At 45.4% G+C, this 26493-nt stretch overlaps 1 protein-coding gene across 13 annotated transcripts in view; it reads right to left on the reverse strand.

Moving 5' to 3' along the window:
* The window catches only part of ENTREP2 (endosomal transmembrane epsin interactor 2), a 398164-nt gene extending 372121 nt beyond the window's left edge, over window positions 1–26043 (reverse strand). For 6 of the 13 annotated variants that reach the window (XM_082448764.1, XM_082448766.1, XM_082448765.1 and 3 more), the window contains exon 1: window positions 25558–26043. In XM_082448764.1, coding sequence (XP_082304890.1) covers window positions 25558–25776 — 219 coding nt within the window. In that variant the 5' untranslated portion in view covers window positions 25777–26043. The remainder of the gene's footprint in view (window positions 1–25557) is intronic. The other 7 variants (XM_082448757.1, XM_082448759.1, XM_082448767.1 and 4 more) reach the window with 4 other exon arrangements.
* Window positions 26044–26493: the final 450 nt, after the last annotated feature.

Raw genomic sequence — 26493 nt, forward strand, 5'->3', positions numbered from 1 at the left:
CCCAGAGAAAGAACTGAGGTTGCCTTAGAGGCGTGTTTCCTCTTCTGGGAGTCTTTGTATTCTCAAAAACTAACGGAATGACAGTTTTTAAGTAGAAAAGATCTAAGGAGAAAAGCACTCTAACAACAAAAGATGAAATGGTGCTAAAATACTCCCATTCTCTTGATTATATGAAAACCTGCAAAATCCTACCACAGAGCCCAGGCGGTGAACACTGCTCTACGTAAAGGCAGCCCTTCCCCACTGTTCAGAGGACCACTACCCCGGTGATCCGGCCCCTGACGTTCAGATCCCCCACCCAGCCCCGTTGGCACGTGCCAACCAGTTCAGGCCTGGGAGAGAAGAGCTGTGGGCCAGGCCCTCCCGATGACCCTCCGAGGGCAGCCGCTTCTTCCTCCCCGCCGTCCCCTCTTTCCAGAGCTTGGCAGGACCTGGGTCTCCCTGAGCAAGTCAGACACACCCCTGGTGATACACGGAACAATTCCTTATCCACCACCGCTCTGCCCACACCCTCTGCTGCAGCCCCCAAATCTTCTGCACGTGTGCGATAGCTTCTCCCCAAAGAAAGAATCAAAATTCCCCAAGAACAGAGAAAATAAGTATTTCCCAACTCATTGGTTTATTCAGTATTTTCATCACCGGAAAATGTCAGGAACCAGTTTTTCCAAGAGTGGTGAAAACAAAACTTTACACTGAGCCTTGCCTGCAAGATCACTCGGGGTAACCCCCCAACCCCCCGGCTGACTCGTTTGTGCATGTGTCTGGCGCCCTGACCTCCTCAGATTTTCCTGTCTCCATCATGATCTCCTCCTCCATTCAAGGGTCTCTCCCCTGAAGGGTTCTCTCCCCTGGCTTCAGCCCTACGTGGTCTCTACAAACACAGACACCTGTACCCCGAGAATGTTCGGAAGTTCACCACTCCAAGTGTGACTCGGGGGGCCGGGCTGTCGTAGGGCGAGGCCTGGGGCAGCCATCTCAGGCCCAGAGCCTCTGTCCCATGACCAAAGGGATGGACACTCTGCCCCTGGACACCTGGGTGTCCTGCATGATACGCAGTGTGACCTTTCAAATGTGTCCACATGCAAATAATCCATCAGGAGCTAGCTTGACTCACTTACAAAGAACACAAAAGTACAAGATGAGTCTTTCTACTGCTTGTGTGATGTGAGTTCTGGGCGGCTCCTCATGTCCAAACCTGGCAGCCCCTCCCCTCCCCCCAAGCCCCGCCCTTGCATTGACGGAGGGTCCACAGCCAGGCTCCCTGCTTCCTGTATGGTGCCCCCACTGGGCTCCCGAGGGCTCTTTCAGGCCAACAGAACTCAGATCAACACCACCCTCGGTGACCCTGACTTTGACTCGCAGGGAGCTGGGGTGGGGTTTTGGTTTCTTGCTCTGAAAGCTCAGAGCCAGATGCAAACGGATCCACCCCATTCCTGGCCACTGGTTTCGCAGTCAGGGTGGCAAAGGGTAGAGCAAGAGTGAGACCCGCTCCCATCCCCGGCCCCTCTCCCGCCTCCAAGCCCTCCCTGCATCGATGCAATGAAGGGACCCGTTCCAGACTCCAGCCGGGATAAAGCAGCTGCCCCGGGGTGACCCAGGTCTCCATGTGACACAGGGGAGGAGGGGCTGGCAGGACTCCTGGACGCCCACACCCACTCGACAGTCCACTCGACGGGGGCGTGCAGCGCTCACGCGGGACCGAGGGGGAATACATCACTCCCTGTTGAAGGGTCTGCAACATGAGTCTACCTCAGTGACCCTGCTCCACTGCCAGGACCCTGGGGCAGGAGCCGGGCCCTCTGCAAGCTCCCCTGGGCGGCCAGGTTCCCACGCTGCCCCCTTGCCAGAGCACCAGGGTCACAGCCCTGCCCCGACGCCCAGAAACCTGTGCCCACTGCTCTCATTTATCTTAGAAGGTTACACTGTTTACATTCTCCAGTAATCTTAATGAGTAAAATGACCATTTTCTATATTTTTACCAACCTATAGCAGAGTCTGGCTTGGAAACAGCACTCAGATCCAGTCCCCACTGCCCGCAAATGAGAAAAACGATGCTCAGAGAAGGTGAAGAATTAGCCAAGTCTTTCTTCAGTCAGTCCACAGACTTTTTTTAAATTATTTAAAAAATTTTTTAAATGAAGTTTAGTTGATTTATAATGTTGTGTTAGTTTCTGGTGTACAGCACAGTGATTCTGTTTACATATATACAATATATATATAAATAATCTTTTTCAGATTCTCTTCCATTATAGGTTATTATAAGATACTGAGTATAGCTCCCTGTGCTATACAGAAGCTCCTTGTTGTTTACCTATTTTATACACAGTAGTGTGTACCACTAAACCCAAACTCCTAATTTATCTAGTTCTTAAAGGCTGGGTTGATCCAAACTGCTGGGTCCACCACCCCGGAACTCATGTGACATTTCACATCTGCATTTTTCAAGATGACTCTGGCCAATGTGTGAAGGGCAGACGGGGGGACAAGAGTGGAAGTGAGAAGCCAGGTAGGGGCCATGGGAATGATCTGGAAAAGAGACACACATGGGGGACAGACATAGATACTTGAGAGGAAGAGTCAACAGGACTCGGGGACCGACAAGATGCAGGTTAGCTGCTTTGAGGAACCGGGTGAGTGGTGAGTGGTGAAAGCACCCCCGAGACCCAGGAAAAGACACCTGCATGGAGGGAGGAGGAGGAACTCGGGTGGGGACTCCTGAATTTGGTGCTGAGACTCGTCCAAGTGGAGATGGGAAGGGGGCAGTGGGTGTCTCAGAGGAGGGAGAGAACGGTCTCAAGTGCGAAGAGCTCTGTGAGTGAACCAGGCGCCCACTGGTGCAGGGAGAGAGGAGCCCCCCTGGGAGGTGTAGCCCACCCGGCCGCATCCCCATCCTGCAGGGTCAGCCCCGCCCTCGGCGAGTCTGTGGCAGAGGCGGACCTCAGGGGACAAGGCAATGTCACCAACCCCGGCGAGCATAGCACTGGCCCTGCTGCCTCTGCCCCCATCTCACCTCATCTTGGGGGGTGGTCCTGAGGATCCTGAGCCTGGGCCACGGTCTGCACAGCCCCCGCTGCGGACGGTCTGACCTGTCATCTCATCTAGGGGCGTCTCTCTGCCGCCACTGAGGGGCCCTCACTCCGAGCTTCCTTTGACACGCCTCACATGCACACAGAAACCTCCAGACGTCTTTATCCCACACACGGGCCACGGGAAATCTCGGGCCCAATCATTTAGATGAGAGGTCAGCAAACCGTGGCCCGTGGGTCAAACCTGGCCTGCTGTGTTTTTGTGAACAAAGTTTTGTTGGGACACAACTACACCCATTCACTTACGAAGTGGGCAGGGCTGCTTTCACACTGCAGTGGCAGAGTGGAGTCTTTGCAATGGAGATCACCCGGCCCACAAGGCCTGAAATACCTACCACCCTGGACAGAAAGGTTTCCTACCCTGGTCTAGATACTTCCTTCCCCAGAGATGCCTTGTGGCTCCTGCATCAGACTGGAAAGCATGAAGGGTGAAAGGGCTCCAGCAGCCCTCCGATGGGGGGGTCTCATCCACCCACCTGGCGTCCACCATGTGCAGTGAGGTGGGGTGCCAATGTGCTGTGTCCCTTTTCGGGGACACTTTCTTTTTCATTTCAAAAAAAGTCTTTTAATTGTTCAAAACTGCACAAAACAATATCACACTATGGTAATACTGAGTCACTGGGGTTACTCTGCAATAGATGAACAGCATACCATTTCCAGAAACGAGAAATCAAAGGGCGCTCAGGTAAAGGGACGGGGGGAAACAATGGGACCAGGTGATGGGCTCCAAAGTGACTAAACATGATGTTTCCACAGCAAAATACACTATAAAACAACAAACCAGGGGCTTCCCTGGTGGCTTAGTGGTTGGGAGTCCGCCTGCCAATGCAGGGGACACGGGTTTGAGCCCTGGTCCGGGAAGAATCCCACATGCCGCGGAGCAACTGGGCCCGTGTGCCACAACTACTGAGCCTGCGCTCTGGGGCCCGGGTGCCACAACTACTGAAGCCCGCGTGCTTGGAGCCCGTGCTCTGCAACAGGAGAGGCCACCCAGTGAGAGGCCTGCACACCACAAAGAAGAGTAGCCCCCGCTCGCCGCAACTAGAGAAAAGTCCGCGCGCAGCAACGAAGACCCAACGCAGCTAAAAATGAAAATAAATTAATTAAAAAATAAAAAATAAAAAATAAAAAATAAAAAACAACAAACCAGAGGCCAGAGGGAGCCAGTCGGGGGCAGGGGTTGCAGAGGCTGGGGTCCCCGCAGCCACAGCTGCGTCTCCAGGGCAGAGAAAGGGGCTTTGAAAAGATTGGCCGCTCAGGGACCCAAGAAGCCTCTCCGCTCCAGCTTCTCAGAGTTCTTCTCTTACCCCCAGAGGGCTTTCTGCCTCCCCTTCCTGACCACGTCCTCCCGGATGGAAAAACCCTTCCATCGTGTCCTCCGTTTACTAACACAGCGCTTAAGACTAAAACAATCTTCAGGCCTTTAAGCTTTGCTCTCAGTAGATAAAGGAAAGCTCCCGGCACTGAGAGATTCCTCTTCTCTCGTAACAAAGCCTGGTTTTCATAACTGTTGTCTCTTCCAGAGACTCAAGGAAGTTGGTGTTGGGACTCAAAGCTGAGGAATGAGTTCTCTGTTCTAAAGGGTACCTTCTCTTACCCTAAAGCCATGAATGTCCTCGAATGAATGGGTGAAAGAGCTGCAGGGTAATATGATTTACAGGAAGTTTAAAAATGGGTCCCTTTAAATTCTGAGAAATATTGTTCTTGCAATAACTAGAGGGCCAGAAAGTTGACACCAGGCAGTGGAAAGAGGGGTGCAATGCAACTTGGGGAGCTAGCCCAGGATGCAAGGGAGGCAGCTCTGCCATCCAGTCCCAGATCGTGTGAGCTGCTCCCCCTGAAGTTCTCTGCCAAGGCAGCTAATCTGGGTGCCAGAGAAGAAAAAGAAGACCACTGAAAGATATGAAAAAAAGTTAAGCTCAGTTAATGGTGAAGGAACCAGAGGGAAGATTCTGGATGAGTATATATGTAAGAGAAGGCTTTGGAGATGAGCCCCCAGACCACAGGTCCCAAGGGCAAAAGCAAGACATGGGACCCGAACAGCAGGTGTCTACAGTCTGTCTGCAGAACTACAGATGGGCCTCAGACCCCCAGACCCCCTGCCCTCAACCTAGACTTACAGCATTGGTGTCTGCTCTCAGGCAGAAACCAAAAGAATGCTGTACGCACCAAAGAAATGAGCTTTCTGCCTGGTCTGCTTCCAAAGCGAGAATTCACACCCCAGAGCAGACGCTCTCTCAAGCACATGGGAGGAGAGTCCCCACCCAACATCCAAAGGTGAAGCTGCCAGGTGACCTGCCTTGCCCACACCTAGACAGAGCGAGGTCAAGCCCCTGTTCAATCGGTAGGACAGGAAAGTCAAGGAAAACATGCCAAGCACTGCTATGAATCTAGTCCCTCAATGATAAACCCCAAAGGACACCAAGAACAACCAGACCATTAGGGAAAATCAAAACCACAAAAGAGGCAGATTCAGAAGAAAAAATAGAAAAATGCTAGAGCAAACAATTCAAGAATAAGAAGAAACCTTCTTGACTTAATTAGTACCCTCAGGCAGAAATGGAAAATAATGCAAACAGAAAATAAGAGGAATACTAAGAAAAATTAGCAGAAAAGATGAAAGCATCACAATCTTAATTATGGTTACTGTATCAATACAGGGTTCATCTCTCCTGGGTGGTTACCACCCTGTGCTGGTGTCCGGAGGGGCTTGGAACCAGGGTGCAGACAGTTAGCCAAATCAGAATGAAATGCAGAAACTTGCAGCTGATGTTGACCCATGCTGGGGTCCCAAACAGAGCAGGGGCAACCTACACCACCTTGTCAGGTGGTTTATAGAAAATGTTTGCACCTGTTCTCTAGGTTTTTGTTTTTGAACCTGGTAGCCTCGTTTTGGCTCTGTAATCAGAAGGATAGAAAAGACCCCTCCTCAGATGAGACACTTGCTCTCAAACATCTTGGCGCTTCACAATTCAAAGTCAAAGTGTGTCCTGTGTGGCAGAGGAAGGCCCCTGGCCGGGGGAGGGTGGGGGCGGGTCCAACTTCTGTGATATCTGCTTCCCTCGCCCTTCAGAAAAGCCTTGGGACTGACATGTACACACTACTACACTTAAAACGGATAACAAACAAGGACCTACTGTAGCACAGGTGACTCTGCTCAATATTATGTAACAACCTAAATGGGAAAAGAATTTGAAAAAGAATAGATATGTGTATTTGTATAACTAAATCACTTTGCTGTACACCTGGAACTAACACAACATTGTTAATCAACTATGCTCCAATATAAAATAAAAATTAAAAGAAAAAAGAAGAGAAAAGGCTTACTCAAGTGCAGCCTGCAGACCCCCAGGGAGTCCTTTCCATTGGCCAACCCTGTCGTTGCTGCAATTATTTTTTAAAATTTCAACACCTGGTCCAGAAGCTGAAGCTGAAGCTGAAGAAACCTTTCAGAGGATAAAGTAAAAAGTAGTGGCATGGAAAACAGGAGAGAAAAGTTAAGATGCCCAGAAGATCAACCCAGGAGGTCAAACAGCCAACAAACAGGAGTTCCGAGAAAATAGAAATGAGGAAATAATCGAAGAAAACAATTTCCAGTATCAAAGAAGGGACACACTGAGTGCCTAAATCGCTTCACGAAATACTGTGAAATAATCAGGACACCAAGAATCCAGAGTAGACCCTAGAAGCTTCCAGAAAGGAAAAACAGGCTAGGTCACCAACGAAAGAAGATGAATCAACACAGGATCAGACCTCTCGTCAGTGACATCTGATATGAAGACAATGGCATACCTGCCACCAAAGAAGTAACAACAGGGGACTTCCCTGGCGGTCCAGTGGTTAAAACTTCGCCTTCCAATGCAGAGGGTGCAGGTTCAATCCCTGGTCAGGGAGCTAAGAGCCCACATGCCTCCCAGCCAAATAACCAAAACGTAAAACAGAAGCAATATTGTAACAAATTCAATGAAGACTCTAAAATTGGTCCATATCAAAAAAAAAAATCTTAAAAAAAAAAAAGTAACAACAGAAAGGTTGAAAATATTTAACTCCGAGGAATGGGGAAGGCGGGAGCTAAGGGTTCGATTTAGCACTTCGATTTGCACCCTTCCATGCTGTTTTAATTTTAATTTCCATGAAATTAAGTCAATAATACTTTTATCATCATCATCACAATCACCATCAAAAAATAGAGATACACTGCGTGCTTTCACCAGAATATGTGATATCACGGCTCTTTCTCTTAAACTCTGATTTTATGCCTCTCACCTGAGAGGCACACCATCTGGACCACAGGTAACAGCCACAGGTGTAACTCCTGAAGTCACCGGGCAGGTGCCTTGCTCAGGGGCTTTCTGGCTTTTTGTTTCATTTTCTTTTGGTTTTTGTTATTCTTTATACAGAAAAAAAAAAAGCATCATATATATATACATACATATATATATGTATTATATTTACACATTCTCTTTCTTCGAAGAGAAAGTCAATCTTGAGAAGCTATTTACCACTAGTTATGACAGACTCCAGCTCTGTTAATCCACTCACACCTCTTGGGTGTTATTTCCTCATGTTGAAAAGGGTCAGCTCTGAGCCTCACACGCTGCCTCGGCACCAAAAGGCAATGACAAGCATGGAGAGAGGCCCTGGGGACACCAACGCTGAATTTAATGAATTGGCAGGTGAAAAGCAGATGCTTTGACTTTTTCTGAGACTGGATCAAACGTTAGTTTCTACAAAGGCAGTGTCCCTTAGTGAACAGTTGTAAAGAGCTCTGTGGGGTATAATTGAAAAAAGAAAGATGTATTTTTTTAAATCACAAGATTCTTATGAGTATATGCTCTTCATTATATGTATTATATACTTAATATACATATATAGTATATGCTGCTTATTAACATGTTAAACAGGGACCATTCTCAGAGTCCTTTCAAATTCTGAGGGTTCCAAAAAATGTTTTTCAAAATCACTATTTGTATCACTATCAAAGCCATTAGCTACAATTTCTCATTATAGATGAGAAACAACACTCATCATTATGTCGCATCAATGTTTTTCAAAGAAAAATTTGCTTTTTCATGAAGTCCCAAATTCTCTATACTTTTTCTGTAAAAGGATGAGCTGAAATTTTAAGGGTTTATCTTTGAACAATTAAGTTGCTTGTCTCTGTGATAGATAATTACATAATAGGCTCTGGTAGCTGCTGATGCAAAAGAAGTAGTTTGTTTACATTTATCATGTACTTGACTGAAGGCCTCCCCCTCCCCCCAAAATGCCGGTATCCCCAGTTCCTGTGGGCTCCACCTAACTGTACTGCACCCTTTAAGTGAAATAGGACACTTTCACCATCACTTGGATGTAGAGGCGGTAAGAGCAGGCTATAGTGATCAACTGAAGCTATCAAGGTTAGGTGGGTAAAGTGCCTAAATGCAGAAACAGAATTCAGGCAGGCCTGAGCCTGGGCATGCCAGGGACAGTGGGCCTGGAAATCTCACCTTCCCTAAGAATTGCACCTGGTCGCTGGAAAGGAAGGCCTCAGGGCTGCACTTGGTCAGCACACAGGCAGGCGTTCCTCCAGAGCCTCCAGAAAAGCGAACAGGAGCCATTACACATATGGCCCCTGTGGGGAAGGTAAAAGGAGTTCTCCCAGGACCAGAGGGTCCTCACCTCATCAGGCAAACTTCTCAGCAGAGGGTGTGGTCCTGCGGGCTGGAAGGCAGCCCTGTCATAGCCGCCTCTGCATCTTCCTCGTGGCCCACCATCTCTCCTTCCATCACTGTCACCCCAATGCCAGCTCTGCAAGGGCAAAGTGCTTGCATGTGGTTTGAACTCATCAACAAATATGGAAATAATACAGAGTCGTCTTAAGAACGCATCACCAGCTTTATTATATTTTCCTGACTCTGCAATAAGACCATAGGATACACTACTTTTTGAACTTTTCAAGATTCAAATTCAAACTTACCCAATAAAAGACTGAAATCTGAAGCAAAAAAAAGTTCTCCCTCACATACTCAAATTATGTAGACTATATAATGTTCAAAGTCTGTTTTCTTTTGAACTCATCTTTCAAAATGAATCAGGGACACAGAAAAGTTCCAAAGGTTTCATCCTGTGGGGTTTGCAGGATAGGAGGTGAGGAGGTGGACAAAGTGAGGGATGAGAAACTACAAAGAAACCATTTGGCTTGAAGGAGAAGGCTAGAAATCATATCTATCATTCAATTGGGTAGGCTAATAGAAAATTCAGATTTCAATCGATTGTCAAAGATGAAAATATAACTATTAGGAGAATGGAGACGCACAGGAGAAGGAGTTTGGGGAATGGAATAAAAATCAAAATGGGCAGAAGATCTAAACAGACATTTCTTCAAAGAAGACATACAGATGGCCAAAAAGCACATGAAAAGATGCTCAACATCACTAATTATTAGAGAAATGCAAATCAAAACCACCTCACACCAGTCAGAATGGCCATCATTAAAAAGTCTACAAATAACAAATGCTGGAGAGGGTGTGGAGAAAAGGGAACCCTCCTACACTGATGATGGGAATGTAAACTGCTATGGCCACTACGGAGAACAGTATGGAGGTTTCTTAAAAAACTAAAAATAGAGCTACCATATGATCCAGCAATCCCACTCCTGCACATATACCCAGAGAGAACTATAATTCGAAAAGATACATGCACCCCAATGGTCATTGCAGCACTATTTACAATAGCTAGGACGTGGAAGCAACCTATATGTCCATCACCAGAGGAAAGGATAAAGAAGATGTGGTACATATATACAATGGAATATCACTCAGCCATAAAAAAGAATAAAATAATGCCATTTGCAGCAACATGGATGGACCTAGAGATTATCATACTAAGTGAAGTGAGTCAGACACAGAAAGGCAAATATATGATATCGCTTATATGTGGAATCTAAAAACAAGGGTACAAATGAGCTTATTTACAAAACAGAAGTAAAGCCACAGATGTAGAAAACAAACTTACGGTTACCAGGGGATATGGTTACCAGGGGATAAGGGGGGGAGGGATAAATTAGGAGATTGGGATTGGCATATACACACTACTATATATAAAACAGGTAATAAGAACCTGCTGTGTAGCACAGGGAACTCTACTCAATACACTGTAATGGCCTATATGGGAAAAGAATCTAAAAAAAAAAAGAGTGCATATATGTATATGTATAACTGATTCACTTTGCTGTACACCTGAAACTAACACAACATTGTAAATCAACTATACTCCAATAAAAAAATCTTTTAAAAAGCAGCTTGAAAAGAGATATGTGTGCATCGTGTTCATAGCAGCATTATTCACAATAAGCCAAAAGGTGGAAGCAACCCAAGTGTCCATCAACAGAAGAATGGAAAAACAAAATATGGTCTATCCATACAACGGAATATTATTCAGCCTTCAAAAGGAAGAAAATCCTGATGCGTGCTACCACATGGATGAATCTTGAACATATTATGCAAAGTGAAATAAGCCAATCACAAAGGAAATACAACTGTATGATTCCATTATGCGAGTTGCCTGAAATAGCCAAATTTATAGACAGGAAGTAGAAAGGTGGCTGCCAGGGGCTGGAGGTGGGGAAATGAGGAGTTAGTGTTTAATGGGGACAGAGGTTCAGTTTTGCAAAAGTTCTGGAGAGGATGGTGGTGACGGTTGCACAATCGTATCAATGTTCTTAATGCCACAGACCTGTACACTTAAAATGGTTAAAATCATAAATTTTATGTTATGTGTATTTTACCACAATATTAAAAATACATATTTTTTTAAAAAAATTAACTTTATCAATCCAGCAAAAAGAAAACAGAAAACAGTAAAGTATAATAATAAAGTCAAAAGGAATGACTAAATCTATCACACATCTTAATAAATGGGAATGGCCTAAATTCCCTGAGCTGTCTAACTTAGAAAGAACAAACCTTTCCTATGCTAGTCTGCAGAAAAATACGGAAAGCTCACCAATTTATTTTACAAAGCCAGCACAACATAACAAGGTTTAATAAAGATAGTGTATGCTTGTGTACATGTGTGAACGCACAAACTCCAGACGAATTTTGTATGTGGCTATAGAAGCAAACATCTTAATATTACAGCACATGGATTCTAACAGTATGTTAAAAGAATAAGTGATAAAGATGATTCCAGGAAGCCAAGGATAATTCAACATTAGGAAATCTATCAACATACTTCAGTACATCAATTACTGAAAGAGAAAAACCAAGAGATTACATAAATAGATGACATCTGAAAAATTCAGCAGTCATTCCTTGTAAGAATTCTAAACAGGAAACTACGTAAGTTTGACTTTTAAATTCCTAATTTGAATACTGGACTAGAGAGCAGGTGAGGGAAATATTTATAAAGAACATTTCGGGGACAATTGACAAAATTTGAATATGGACTGTGGATAGTGTTGTATCGATGTTAATTTCCTCACTTTTATGGTGGCTTCATGTTTATGTAATGCCTATTTAGGAAATATACACTGGAGTATTTAGGGGCAAAGGGGCATGCAATGTACTCTCAAGTGATTCAGAAAAAATATGTAGATGGAGGTATCACCAACTGATTGTTCAGGGGGTTTGGGGGCCTGGAAATGACAAAATGAAAGGGGCAAAATGTTAAAAATTGGTGAATCTGGGTTAAGGATATATGGCATTTTTCGTACTTTTTTGCAACTTTTCTCCAAGTTTGAAATTACAGCAAAATTTAAGTCATCAAAATTACCTACCTATTAAGAAATAAAAGCAATGAAACTAAAGCTTTTCCCAGTAAACTCAAGAGCAAGACATGAATGCTTCCTTTCACAGTATCATTCGAAATGAAGATTCCGATTAATGCAATAAGGAAAGGAGCAAGCAGCGTACGACAAATATTGAGATATGAAAACACTGAATATAAAGAAACAATTATTTATAGATGATATGGATGTAGAAATGGAAAGCACAAGACATTTACTTTAAAAAGTAGAATAAATAATTTCAAAATAAGAGAGAAATAAAAGTCAACAGTTTCTCTGTATAGGAGCAGTAAGTCCTGGAGAAGGGGAAATTTCAAAGACAACACAAACCAACACCGCAAAAGCTTGGAGCACATTTGACAAGAAAGGTACAGCAGCCATAGGACAGAAGGTTAGAACACTTTACCTGTTCAAATATTTAACATTCATATTAAAAACGTTAATCATTGAAGCAAAATACAAAGATACAGCATTACATTGTATCACGAATAAGCAAGAATATATGAATCCTACCTTGCCTGGTACCAAGAGTGAGGCCTCAGACATAGAGAACAGACCTGTGGTTGTCAACGGGGAGGGGTATAGGGGAGGGAAGGATTGGGAGTCTGGGGTTAGCAGATGCAAACTACTACACATAGGATGGATAAGCAACAAGGTCCTACTGTATATATAGCACAGGGAACTATATTCAATATTCTGTAATAAACCAAAATGAAAAAGAATGTGTATATGTGTAAATCACTTTGCTGTACAGCAGAAATTAACACAACACTGTCAGTCAGCTACACTTCAATTTAAAAAGAGAGAGAGAGAGGCCTGCTTTCTTTTTATTTCAATTTGCCCGGTATATCTTTTCCAGTCCTTTTATTTTTAGCCTTTCTAAATCTCTTCATTTTAACTCTATCTCCAGATCTTGCTTTGTTAAGTCAACCTGAAAAACTTTTTAAACTAGGTGAATTAAGCCCATTTATATAATGTTAGTACAGTCTGGATGTGTGGCATCAGCTTTGCAGATTTTTAGCCTTATATTTAAAACACTGACGCACAAACTCAGTCTTTTCGTCCGTGGGCTGCAGTCTGCTTGCTTCTCTCTCTGCGTTTCTGTAGGTACGTAGGAAGGATTTGGTTCTAGTTGCTCCTTTTATATTACTACCTTATATAACCCCCTTAGCACCCTCCACTTTTAGACATTATTACCTCCCTCCCTCCTATGAGCAATAATGTAATTAGCTAGTAATTGCTTCTTCATCTCCCCCTCTCTCCCCCACCCCGCCACCCGCTCTTCCTAAAGCATCCATTTTAGTCACTAGTATTCAATCTGCTGTTAATCTGTATGGTCTTCAATACACTTAACCTTCCACTTCTTGCTTTGTCAGTTTTGAGAGACATTTTTCCATCCTAGCTCACCCCAATGTGCCAATTAAGGAGCTGATTCTACTTCTCCCTCATCTCCTCCCATTTATTTTTCTAGCTGTATGGTTCCACATAACCCGAACGTCTAATGCTGTGTATTAGTCTGCCTCCCTTATTGCTATCTTTGAGTTTTAGTTCTACAGTGAAACCTAGTCATTGTTCATCATTAGACCTTATGAAAAGCTTCACCATCATTTCAAGTTTTCTGAAGCTCACTCTCTAGTAAACAACTATGAAAGGGCTCACTAGGGGGAACAGCACTGAGGTTTTGGTCCCGGGCGGAGAAAGCACACACCACCCTGTGTCTCCCACTGATTGCAGCCGTGGACCTGATGGGATGCAGAGAACAGACCACTGGGAAACTCAGAGCAAAACAGCAGGCAGATGGGTGGAGAGCGATGGAACTCCAGTTACCACCACAGTGGCAGAGGGTTGTCATTGCTCCCTCTTGAGCATGCATCCCCCAGCCAAAATGCAACACAGCCCAAAACCCACAATTGAGCATGCAGGCAGACAGACAGGGCCCGGGAGAAGCCCCCGAGCTCTGGCTCAAGGATTTGGAAATCGGCTCCCTAATGCCCAAAGAGAGTGAGCAAATCCCCAGTGTTTTTGCTTCTGGGTTTCTCTCTCTTCTCTCTGCAGCACTCTCACACCCCAGCACCCAAGCAACACCACAGCAGAAACAGGAGCTGGCAATGCACAGAAGACCCTTCCCCTTTGCCTGCTCCAGAGGAGGGGCTTGGTCCCAAGGGGGCGGGACAAAGCCTTGTTGCTGGTTCTCTCGCTTTGTCCCCCCACTGCACGGCCCCTAAGCAAGACAAGGTAAAGCCCTAGCATTCTTTTGTTTATTTTTATCTTTATTTCCATTATTCTAGGATGTGGGTCAAAAAAGATCTTGCTGTGATTTACGTCAAAGAGTGTTCTTCCTATGTTTTCCTCTAAGAGTTTTATAGTGTCCAGTCTTACAAAAGGGACCTAATGAAACTTAAAAGCTTTTGCACAGCAAAGAAAACCATAAACAAGACAAAAATGCAACCCTCAGAATGGGAGAAAATATTTGCAAATGAATCAACAGACAAAGGATTAATCTCCAAAATATAAAAACAGCTCATGCAGCTCAATATCAAAAAAACAAACAACCCAATCAAAAAATGGTAGACCGAAACAGACATTTCTCCAAAGAAGACATACAGATGGCCAAGAGGCACATGAAGAGATGCTCAACATCACTAATAATTAGAAAAATGCAAATCAAAACTACAATGAGGTATCACCTGACACTGGTCAGAATGGCAATCATCAAAAAATCTACAAACAATAAATGCTGGAGAGGGTGTGGAGAAAAGGGAACCCTCTTGCACTGTTGGTGGGAATGTAAATTGATACAGCCACTGTGGAGAACAGTATGGACGTTCCTTAAAACACTAAAAATAGAATTACCATGACCCAGCAATCCCACTCCTGAGCATATACCATATTTCAAAACCATAATTCAAAAAGACACATGCACCCCAATGTGCATTGCAGCACTATTTACAACAGCCAGGGTATGGAAGTACCTAAATGCCCATCGACAGACGAATGGATAAAGAAGATGTGGTACATATATACAATGGAATATTACTCAGCCATAAAAAGGAACGAAATTGGGTCATTTGTAGAGACGTGGATGGACCTAGAGACTGTCAAACAGAGTGAAGTAAGTCAGAAAAAGAAAAACAAATATCGTATATTAACGCATCTATGTGGAATCTAGAAAAATCATACAGGTGAACCCGTTTGCAAGGCAGAAATAGAGACACAGATGTAGAGAACAAATGTATGGACACCAAGGGGGGAAAGGAGGGGGTGGGATGAATTGGGAGATTGGGACTGACATATATACACTAATATGTATAAAATAGATAACTAATGAGAAGCTGCTGTATAGCACAGGGAACTCCACTTCGCTGTACAGCAGAAGCTAACACAACATTGTAAAACAACTATACCCCAATAAAAAAAAAAGTCATGCATTACTCCTAAAAAAAAATTTTTTTTAAATAAACTTAATATTTACTTGAAAACAAAAAAAATGCCCTAGCATTCTTGGAGGACTGGATAAGAGAAGCCCCAGGGAAACAGAAAACATCAGGAAGATCACAGAGGGAGGAACTGCAGGAAGTGATCCCTGAAATTTGTTTATGAACTAGAGGGCTCATCCCTGAGGCGAAGACATGACCCTAAACAGAATCCTTTCTTGTTTTTTTAATTTTTATTGGAATAGAGTTGATTTACAGTGTTGTGTTAGTTTCAGGCGTACAGCAAAGTGAATCAGTTATACATAGACATATATCCACTCTTTTTTAGATTCTTTTCCCACATAGGCCATTACAGAATATTGAGTAGAGTTCCCTGTGCTATACAGGATAGATCACCGCCCCAGAACCAGACTGGCCACTGGGCGTTATATGTGCAGGACAGGCTGAAAAGTACTGCAAAGAATTTGAAAACTGGACTGACATCAGAATGACAATACACAGAAGGCTGAGCTCAACGTGGTCTAAATCGGAGAGAATGGATAGGCTGCTAACACAAAAATAGCAACATTCTTTTTTAAAAAATTTTATTGAAATATAGTTGATTTACAATGTTGTGTTAATTTCTACCGTACAGCAAAGTGATTCAGTTATACATATATAAATATATATTCTTTTTCAGATTCTTTTCCATTATGGTTTATCACAGGATATTGAATATAGTTCCCTGTGCTATACAGTATGACCTTGTTGTTTATCTATTCTATATATAATAGTTTGCATCTGCTAATCCCAAACTCCCACTCCATCCCTCCCCCCCTCTCCCTTGGCAACCACAAGTCTGTTCTCTCTGTCTGTGAGTCTGTTTCATAGATAAGTTCTTTGTGTCATAAAAAATAGCAACATTCTTAATTGCATTTAAACAATGTCCAGAGACTCACAACATAATATTCAAAATGTCCGGGATATAATCCAAAATTACTCAGCCTACAAAGAATCAGGACTGTCAACTCCCAGGGGAAAACACAATCACTGATAGATCTTGGAATGATCAAAGACTTTAAAGCAGTGATGATAAAAATGTTCCAGTAAGTAAGAGCGAACGTTTTGGGAATGAATGAAAAGCTACAAAAACTGAAAGAAAAAAAAAAAACGAGTTGAAAAAAAAAAACCAAAAAAAAAACGAGTTGATATGAAAGGAAACCCATGGAAAGTTTTAAAACTGAAAAACAGGGCTTCCCTGGTGGCGCAGTGCTTGAGAATCTGCCTGCCAATGCAGGGGACACGGGTTCGAGCCCTGGTCTGGGAAGATCCCACATGCCACGGAGCGACTAGGCCCGTGAGCCACAATTGCTGAGCCTGCACGTCTGGAGCCTCTTGGAGCAACAAGAGAGGCCGCGATATCTGAGAGGCCCATGCACCGCGATGAAGAGTGGCCCCCACTTGCCACAACTAGAGAAAGCCCTCGCACAGAAACGAAGACCCAACACAGCCATAAATAAATAAATTAATTAAATGAAATTTAAAAAAAAATCCAATATAAGCTGATTTAGCACAAATATACACAATTATATTTTTTTTTAAAAACTGAAAAACAGAATAACCAAAGTAAAAAATTCACTGGGTGAGTTTAACAGCAGAATGGAGATGAAAGGAGAAAAAGTCAGTCAACTCACATGGGAGCAACAATTTAAATTACCATGGACTGCTCATCAGAGAATACAGAAGACAGAAGGAATTGAAAGAACATCTTGCATCTCCATTCTGCTTTTCATTCACTTCCAAGAACGCATAACCCGAGTGTGGCCATGAGGATAAACCGGATGGACCCAGGTTCAGGGTCATCCTATAGAATAATAAGGCTTATACTCTTTAGGACCATGGAAAACACAAAACACAAAGGAAGACTGAAGAGAACAAAGAGAAATGAGACATGCATATTCCTGGATAGGATCCTGGGCCAGAACGGGGACAGGAACACTATTTGGACAGTTGGTGAAATTGCAATGGAGTCTATGAATCGGGTGACAGTATTCTTTCAATGTTGATTTCCTAGTCTGGAGGAGTTTGTGCTGGTAATACAGAACAGTATCCTCGAGTGGGGGTGATATACTCTGAAATTATTAGGGGTGATGGGGCATCACCTCTGCAGCCTGCTCCCAAAAAGGTCAAGAAAAAAAACTAATGACAATGGATTTTTTTTTTTTCCCACTGAGGAAGAGAGACAGGGTACACAAGTGCAAGCCATGGGGCAAATACAGTAAAACGGTTACAATCAGGGAACTTAACTGAAGGGATACAGCACAGGAGTTCTCAGTTCTGTTCTATAACTTTTCTACAAGTTGGAAATTTCAACTTTTTCCCCCCAAAATTTACTTTTTAAAATATTGCTTCACCTTTTCTAGCAAAGAATTTATTTGGCTATGAGAATTCCAATGCACAATACAAATGACTAGGACTTTTTATCTGGATGCCCAAAGGATTTTTTCCTTATCTTTAACATTCATTATATTACAGGGATATATCTCAATGTTGATTATTCTGCACTGATTTTTCCCCCCCAGTTACATGGTAGACATTTTCAAGTCTTCTTTTATTTTTAGGTAAGTTTTCTTGCATTATAGTTCTAAATATTTATTTTATTTCATTGCTTTATTCTTCCTGTCTTAGACACTCTAATTGTATATATATATATCAGATCTCTTTTGCCTGTCTCCTATACTTTCTAATTCACTCTATCCCTTTCTTTATTGGCTATTGTTTTCATTTTTCTCCTTTTCATCCTGTATTTTTACTTCTGTGCTGTCTATGGAAACCATTTGCTCTTGTGTTCCTTCTGGACACAATTTAGTCTTCCTTCCTAAAATTCATTTTTTCCTAATTCTTTCCTGACATCAATCTGTTCTCATTTCATAATTTTCTGTTATCTAGCCATATCCTTTGTCGTTTCTAAATTTCTGCTGGATGTTACTCTTTCAAATTGTTTTCTATTTTAGCTTATCTTGAAATATTAGTTTATGATTTTTCTGGTGTGCCCTCATTTTCTGTAGCACCATTATGTTCATTTTCATCATTTTCCTTTGAATCAATTTTGCATAAAGTTACCTAATGTTCCATTTTTTTTTCCCCCATGTATGAATGAGGTGGTTTTTCCTGATGCGAGAAGAGAAAGCTCCTAAAGAAGAGGGGATGGGCTAGGACAGCTTTTCCGGCCGGGCTCTATGGACCTGTAAAGAACTCAAGTGTGAGATCTCTATGTATCCACTTATTTGTTTCTCAGAGTTAAACCCAGAACCCTCATAAAGCTCACTCCCACCCTGGCCCTTTGCTCCAGCTCTAGACCCCCGAAGTCCTTAATTTCCAAGACCACACTCTCTGCTCGGGGTCTTCTCTTCTGCTGCTGAAGCAGTTTCTGAGATCTCTTTCCCCCGACCTGCACCGTCAGAACCTCCCCTGCCTTGCCGTCTGCGTTCCCGTCCTGCTCAATTTGGTTTAGGTTTCCAGTCCTTCTGCTCAGGGTAAGGCTCTGACCTTCTAGGAGGAAAGACTCACTGTGCATTTCTCGGATGCTCCCAGGCTTGTGCTCCACGTCCCTGCACGGCTACTGTTCTCACCCACAACCAGAAGCCCCAGAGCACCTCTCCGGCGCCCACCCACTTTGCCAGTTAAGTAACTCGTGGTGATTTTGGTTCCCACAGCCTGTCAACAGCTCCCGTTCACTGCCCACCACCCACGCCCCGCCTCCCCTGCTGTTCATCTGCAGCTCCGGCTGCTGCTGGTGGACTGGCTACACCGTCTCTGTCCTGACCTGTGGGCGTCTCCCATCTTTCATCGACCTGTCCTCACTCAGCTTTTTCTAGGTTGATCTTATAAACTGGTTTACTTTTCAAAAGCAGTTTAGGGGAGACTGAAAATCTGCCCCCATGAACGCATCCCCATAAAAGATTTTTCTGAAAGGTATAAGACAAAGGACAAAGAAATGAAGATGCAAACCATGTTCCTGAATTGGAAGTTTTCATATGATAAAACTGTCAGGACTTCCAAAATTGATCCATCAGTGTAATGCAACTGCAATCCAAATTCTAAGAGGGTTGGGCTTCCCTGGTGGCGCAGTGGTTAAGAATCTGCCTGCTAATGCAGGGGACACGGGTTCAAGCCCTGGTCCAGGAAGATCCCACATGCCGTGGAGCAACTAAGCCCATGCGCCACAACTACTGAGCCTGTGCTCTAGAGCCCGCAAGCCACAACTACTGAGCCCGTGTGCCACAACTACTGAGCCTGCGCTCCTAGAGCCTGTGCTCCGCAACAAGAGAAGCCACCGCAATAAGAAGCCCGTGCACCCCGCTTGCCACAACTAGAGATAGCCCGTGCGCAACAACGGAGACCCAATGCAGCCAAAAAATAAAATAAATTAACTAAAAAAAAAAAATCCTAAGAGGGTATTACTGGAAACTACTAATTTATGAGTAATAAACACAGATATTTTAAAGTTAATACAGAAGAAGAGCCAAGGCACTTTTGAAAAAGAAAACAGTATGGAGGGACCTGCCTGACCAAATAGCAAAACTCACCAGGATGTTGCCTTAATCAAAAGTATGCGGTATTGACCCTAAAACAATGAAGAGAGTAAAGTTGTCATGGGATGTGACGTACAGCATGGCGACTATAGTTAACAACAATCCTGTACTGCATATTTTGAAGTTGCTAAGAGACTAAATCCTAAAAGTTCTCATCCCAAGAAAAAAGAATTTTGTCAACTACGATATATATGGTGATGAATATGTAAGTAGATTTATTGCACAAGTAGACTTACTGTGGTGATCATTTTGCAATACATACAAGTATCGGATCATTATGTTGTATGCTTGAAACTAGTATAATATTCTGTGTCAATTACATCTCAATGAAAAAAAATAAAAGAGAGTAAAACTGAATAGAATCCAAAACAGAAGCATAGGTACATAGGAACTTTGTCTGCAAGCAAATAAAGTTAGGCCCTTTTTTCATACCATATGCAAAACAAATTCTGGATGATTTAAAATTTGAATGTAAAAACTAAAATAAAAACATTAGAAGGAAATGTAAAGGAATGTTTGTGTGACCTCTGTAATGACAACCATCTTAACTAAGAAAACAGCCCACACACGGCAGAAGAGAAACTAACAGATTTGACTACATAAAAAGTTTTTAAATTTTATATATGGTAAAAGACACCAAAAATTAAGCCACATGAGAAATGAAAAACTGCAAGAAAACATTTGCAACATATGAGAGAAATAACCATGGAAAGTCAGATCAAGTGAAAACAATGAAATATTTTTTTCTTCCATCAGAGGAATAAAATGTTAAAGAATGCTAACAGCCTGGGCTGGTAAGAGGGTGGCAAAAGGGCACCCTTGTGTCATGCTTCTGTGGACAGGGATGACTGCAACCTTTTGTGGAATTAATCTGGCAATATCTAATGAAATTCCAAATTTGAATACCCTCCAACTAGCCATTCCACTTTGGGGAATTCATGCTCAGAAAACAAGCACTGGCCTCTAAGGCTAGATAAGCAGCATTGTTTATAGAGACACAGAACTGACACAGAGTATTCTCAGCAGGAGAAGAACTGAATAAATTATAAAAATTCATACTATGGACCCTTATGCAGTCATTAAAAATAATGGGAATAATAGGAATAATAAATTATGGCTGGGAATATTTATTATACACGAAATAAAAGAAAAAAAAGAAGTCACGGAGTAAGGTGTGTGGTATGACCTCTTGTAAAAATTATTTAAAAGGAAAGAAACATATTCCACACATATACATAAATCCTAATATTTTTGTGATTGTAAAGGAAAGTATGGAAAGGTCACATGAAACAACACCATCAATGCCGGTTACCTGTGAGTACAGAATTGGGATGGAAGAAGGCACTGTTGTCATTTTCTTTATACCCTTCTGTGTTTTCAGTTACTGCAACAAGCTTCTGTTGCTTTTGGAGTATAGTGTTGCTTTTAAAGGAAAAAAACTACATACACACACGTGCATAAACAGCTCCTAACGGCTACGTCTGGTTATGTCTTTATCAACACGTGTACCTGGCAATGTGGATCATTCACAGGGTACTTATTTGTCGCTGATGTCCTGGGCATGAAGAAAATTTCAAAGAAAAATAATGAGGCTGCTCTATCAAAGGATACCTACTCAAGACCTCCACTAGTGCCAGAGGCAGCACTGTAGATTTCCTTCCCCTCCCCTTTAATTCCATTTTTAATATTTTTTATTACATATACTAAACTGTTTATTCTATGATATAAGGTTCACTTAAAAAAAAAAAACTGAATTCGATGATCATTTAAAAACAACACACACAGCCCTGGTAGTCTTCTAAATTGTTCATATAGATCATCATCTCTCAAAACGGGCCAAGCATTTATCCCTGGGGAAGTCAGCCCACCCCTAATTTCCAACTGGATGGCAGGGACCCAGAACAGGACCACCACTTGCAGGTGGTTCTCAAGTCACTGAAACAGCAGCTGCTCCCTGGCCAGACCTGCCGCCCCTTCCCGTTTCCAACCTTGCCAAGGACCCCCCAGCCCTGTCCCCGATCCTCAGACTTCCTCAATTTCCCTAATTTCATGCCTCCCCAAAGTGCTCTTGAATCATCACCTTTCTACACATATTTTGTGCTTTTCCTAAGAAACAGAGGTGTGTCCTCCCTGTGGAGGCTTTACCTTTGACCCTTTACAGCCTGCTCTATTCCACCACCCCACCCGCCATCAGCCTCTGCCTGGGGGGCAATTAAGTCTAATGGCTAGGACAGTGGCATCACAAGTCAGAGCAACTAAGTGCAAACCTGCGTCTTTATTGCTGTCCTGCCTCTAGGTTCATCAGAACCATTTTTTTTTTTAGATTCCATATATATGTGTTAGCATACGGTATTTGTTTTTCTCTTTCTGACTTACTTCACTCTGTATGACAGACTCTAGGTCCATCCACCTCAGGGCGATCAGCTTGGTGCTTTTTAACCCCCAGAGGGGTGGGATAGGGAGGGTGGGAGGGAGGCGCGAGAGGGAGGGGATATGGGGATATATGTATACATACAGCTGACTCACTTTGTTGTACAGCATAAACTAACACACATTGTAAAGCAATTATACTCCAAAAAAGATGTTTAAAAAAAAAAGTGCAAACCTGACATTGGCCAGGTGTGACCTTGGGCAGGTGTGAAGGCTAATTTTATGTATCCACTTGACTAGACGAAGGGGACAGGAAAACATTATTTGGGGGTGTGTCTGAGAGGGTACCTCTAGAAGAGATTACCACTGAATCAGCAGACTGAGTAAAGGTCACCTTTATCCACGCAGATGGGCCTCATCCAAGCCAGTGAGGTCCTAAGTAGGACAAAAAGGAGGAACAAGGGCAGATTCACTCTCTCTGAGCTGGGACATCCATCTGCTCCTGCCCTCGGCCATCAGCACCCCTGGTCCTCAGGCTTTGGGGCCAAGCTGGGAATTACACCATGGGCCCTCCAGTTCCTGGGCCTTTGGACTTGGACTGAATTATACCAGCAGCATTCCTGGGTCTCCAGCTTGCTCATATGTATTTATTGGTTCTGTTTCTCTGGAGAACCCTGACTAATACAGCAAGTTCCTTAATCCCTCTTCACCTCAGTGGACTCTGCAGAAGCTGCCACGACATCTCAGGGCTTAGGCCTAGCCCTGGAGACAGCCTTAGTTCTGCTGCATCCCACTGGCTAAGGCCAGTCAGAGGTCCAGTCCAAGTTCAAGTGCAGGGAACTGTGCAAGAGCAGGGGCACCAGGGGCCACAGACGAAATGTGCTATCACAGCACGAAAAACACTGAGCTTAACGCCTGGCACACAGTATGTGCTCAATAAATGTATGCCGTTTTCTTGGGTATTGATTTTTCTTCAATAAAGGAGAATTATTTTTACAATGGTTCTTCACCATGGACACACCACAGAGAAGGCCTAGCAACCTAGAAAGTGCTAAAGAGCCCACACCTCTTATTTCAGGAAATGCAGAGGAAACACAGGGCAGCCCTAAACCATGCAGAACAGATTTTGGTGTAAAGCTGGCCATCTTAGTCACCATTCGTAAAAGAAAACTATCCTTGCAAAGTGGTTTCCAGGTCCGGGCAGGCAGGCACATTCATGGCAAGGGGCCAGTGTTAGCGCCGAAAGCCATGCCAACATGCAGACCTGTCCCAACATCACTGGAACCAACCACCATGTCTGCAAAGGGCAGAGGTCATATGTAAAAAATGGTATATACTGTTTGGAAAGAATTGTAAAGGTGCATGTGGTAGATTCAGTTTCAAGAAAGAAAACTAGCCCGTGAAACAGTGGGTGTAAAGAGGCGGGGAGTGGGAGGTGGACGGAGAGCAGAATCTACAACCTCTAAAACGTAAGCAGAGAATGTTGTTCACTGTTGTCCCCAGAGCCTAGAGAAACGTCTGCACACAGCAGACACGTGTGGAATTATTCTGAATCGCAGGAAGTTAGGACTAATACGTTATAGCTGTGGAAAGGAATGACCATGAATCACCCAAACTGAATCCATGGATTACATATTTATTTAACTCTTTAGACTAAAATGCTGTGAACGTACATTTTTCACATAAACAGCTTTTCTACCGTTTTTGACGAGTGTTTTCCCTTTTAAGTTTATTATTAAAAGGCAGCTCTTTTTCCATGCCCTTTGAAAAGTGCCAAAGCCACATAGCTCGGACTAGGTGGAGAAGCAGAGGCCTAAGGAGAAGCCAGGAAGAGAAGCTCATTTACCAGTCTGCCACCTGTAGGCCGCTCCAGCAGACACAAACTCGGGCCCACTAGACAGACCACATGGAAACAATGCATACTAAATCATGCTAAAAATTGAGCTACAGAGGTAGGAAGACTATATACAGGGGCCCGTTTTAATCATGACTTCTGGGTCTTGCTTCCAACCCCCCTGTCTTTGATTTGAACACTGCGAGCTATGGCCTAGTCAGCCATGGCTGATGTTTTAATCAGCTCTCCAAGACTCACCCCTGGTCTGAAATAAGCTTTGAAAATTAATACCCCCATTAGGATGAACCACCATACCTGCATCGATCAGGGTGTCACAGAGTCAGTTCTGCTCAGATCTCATTTTACCAGCCGGGCATCAGACTTAGAGAACAAAGGCCATTACAAAAGAACAACAACAACAAAAAGCGAAGCTGGACAGAATTTTTAAATTTCCAAACTCAACAACAAATAGCAAACATTCGTTACAAAGGCTTGGTTTGGATTTCTGAAGATGGAACTTAAACACACTGCGTTTACGGTTTAAACCTGTAAGATGTACTCCAGCACCAGAAACCAAATGTAGTTACAGATGTCAAGAGTTCGCAGAACAAGTGCCTCTCTTTATAAAGACTATCTGCTCTGCATCGATTTTTACCGTTTCCATATGTCCGTTCTTTACTAATACAGGAAAAAACGACTTCAATCAAAAAATGCCCCCCAAAATTAACTCTTGGAGACAATCATTTCCTTTAATGGGATTCCTGGTGGCTTTGCTCCTATGGAGGTTTGTCAGCCACTGGATTCTCTAATTTGGGGGTCAAAATCCTGAAAATCGGTCACCCTCGCGGCGACGAAGCTCACTAAACACGCCCCCCGACGCCGCCAGCATTCGCTCGCCCAGTCCCGCCGCCCGCTGAGCTCGCCGGTGCGTTCCCGCCAAACGAGGGACGCGCCAAGTCCTGGACGCCAAGCGGGTGGGCGGCCAAAGCGGGTCCGGCCGGTTCCCGCCGCCTCGACTGACCAGCGACCCGACGCGACGCGCCCTGCTCCCCAGTGCCCGGCCAGAGCCGCCGCGGAGGCCAGGCGCACGGAGCCGCGGCCCGGCACCAGGCTCGCACCCCTGCTCCCGCCTCGCTCAGGACCGCCCAGCCCGCCTGGCGGGTCCCCGGCCACCGGGAAGCAGGGGGCCCCAGGGCGCAGCCGCCCGCCCCGGAGCGCGCCCGCCGCCCACCCTCACCCGAAGGCCCCTCGGGTGGTCGCGGGCGCCTGGCTTCTGCTTCCTCGAAGAAAAGTTACTCCGGGACCAGCGCGATAGGAAAGGGAAAGCCACGCTCCCAGGGCGGCGAGCGGTGAGTCGGGTCCCCGGAGTTACCCTGCCCGAGTTTTGAACCGCACCCCGGGCTGCGGCAGCTCGCGCGGGCGCTTGCGCCCCGAACTTGGCGCCCGCGGGTTGGTAGGCTCGCCCCCGCCTGCAGCCCCGTGCGACACTCACCGAGAAGCCGGCCCAGAAGGGGCAGGAGTGGCGGACGCGGGCCGAGGTGGTGAGCGCCAGCGCGGCGAAGCTGACGGCCACGATGAGGCATCCGAGCGCCATCTGCGTGGCCCCGAGCGCCAGCACGATGCGGGAGCGGCCCGGGCACTCGCGCAGGCGGGACAGGCTGCGGGGCAGCGCGGCGGGGCGCGGCGCGCGCGGACCGCCGGCCGGAGGCATCGCGCCCGCACGCCTCGCCTGCTCCCGTCCGGCCCCGCGCGCCGCCCCTCCTCACCGAGGGTCCGAGGCAAGTTGCTCCGGCTGCGGGGTTGGCCTCCCCGCGGGCCGCAGGGGCTGCGGCGGCAGCGCACTGGGAGCGGGCCGGGCCGGGCGGGGAGCCGGGCACCCGCAGCCCCCTCCGGTGCCCGCGCCCATGCCGCCGCCGCCGCTCAGCAGGGCCGCTCGCCGGCCGCGCCGCGCTGCGCCCTCTCCCGCCCGCCCGGCGCGCTCCCCAGCTCAGGCGCGGGAGCGAGCCGCCGCCGCCGCCTCTGTCCGCGGGCGCGAGCCCCGCCGCCGCGCGCGGGTCGGGGCCGGGGCCGGAGCTCGAGCCGGGACCGAGCGGGGCGGGAACGGGCTGGCGCAGGTGTGGTCCCAGCGGCTGGGCCTCGGCGCTCGCGCCTCTCGCCGCGGAGGGGAGTGGGGATCGCGGGCGCTTCAAGGGCGAGGGCGGCAGGCGGAGCCCCGGGCCAGCGGCGGGGAAGGGGCCTGGGAGCCGGGCCCGTGGCCCGGTCGCGCCACAGGGGGCGAGCCGCCGCCGAGCCTGGGGCAGGCCCGGGGCGGGGGAGGGGCGCGCGTGGCGGGGCCGGGGTCGGGAAGATGTGAATTCCGAGCGCTCGGTCCCAGGTGTGGCGAGCAGGAGCCGCTCTCGAATGCGGAATTCCAAGATCCAGAATTTCT

This window comes from Balaenoptera physalus, assembly GCF_965194825.1.
Source record: "Balaenoptera physalus genome assembly, chromosome: 2".
Taxonomy (NCBI): Eukaryota; Metazoa; Chordata; class Mammalia; order Artiodactyla; family Balaenopteridae; genus Balaenoptera; species Balaenoptera physalus.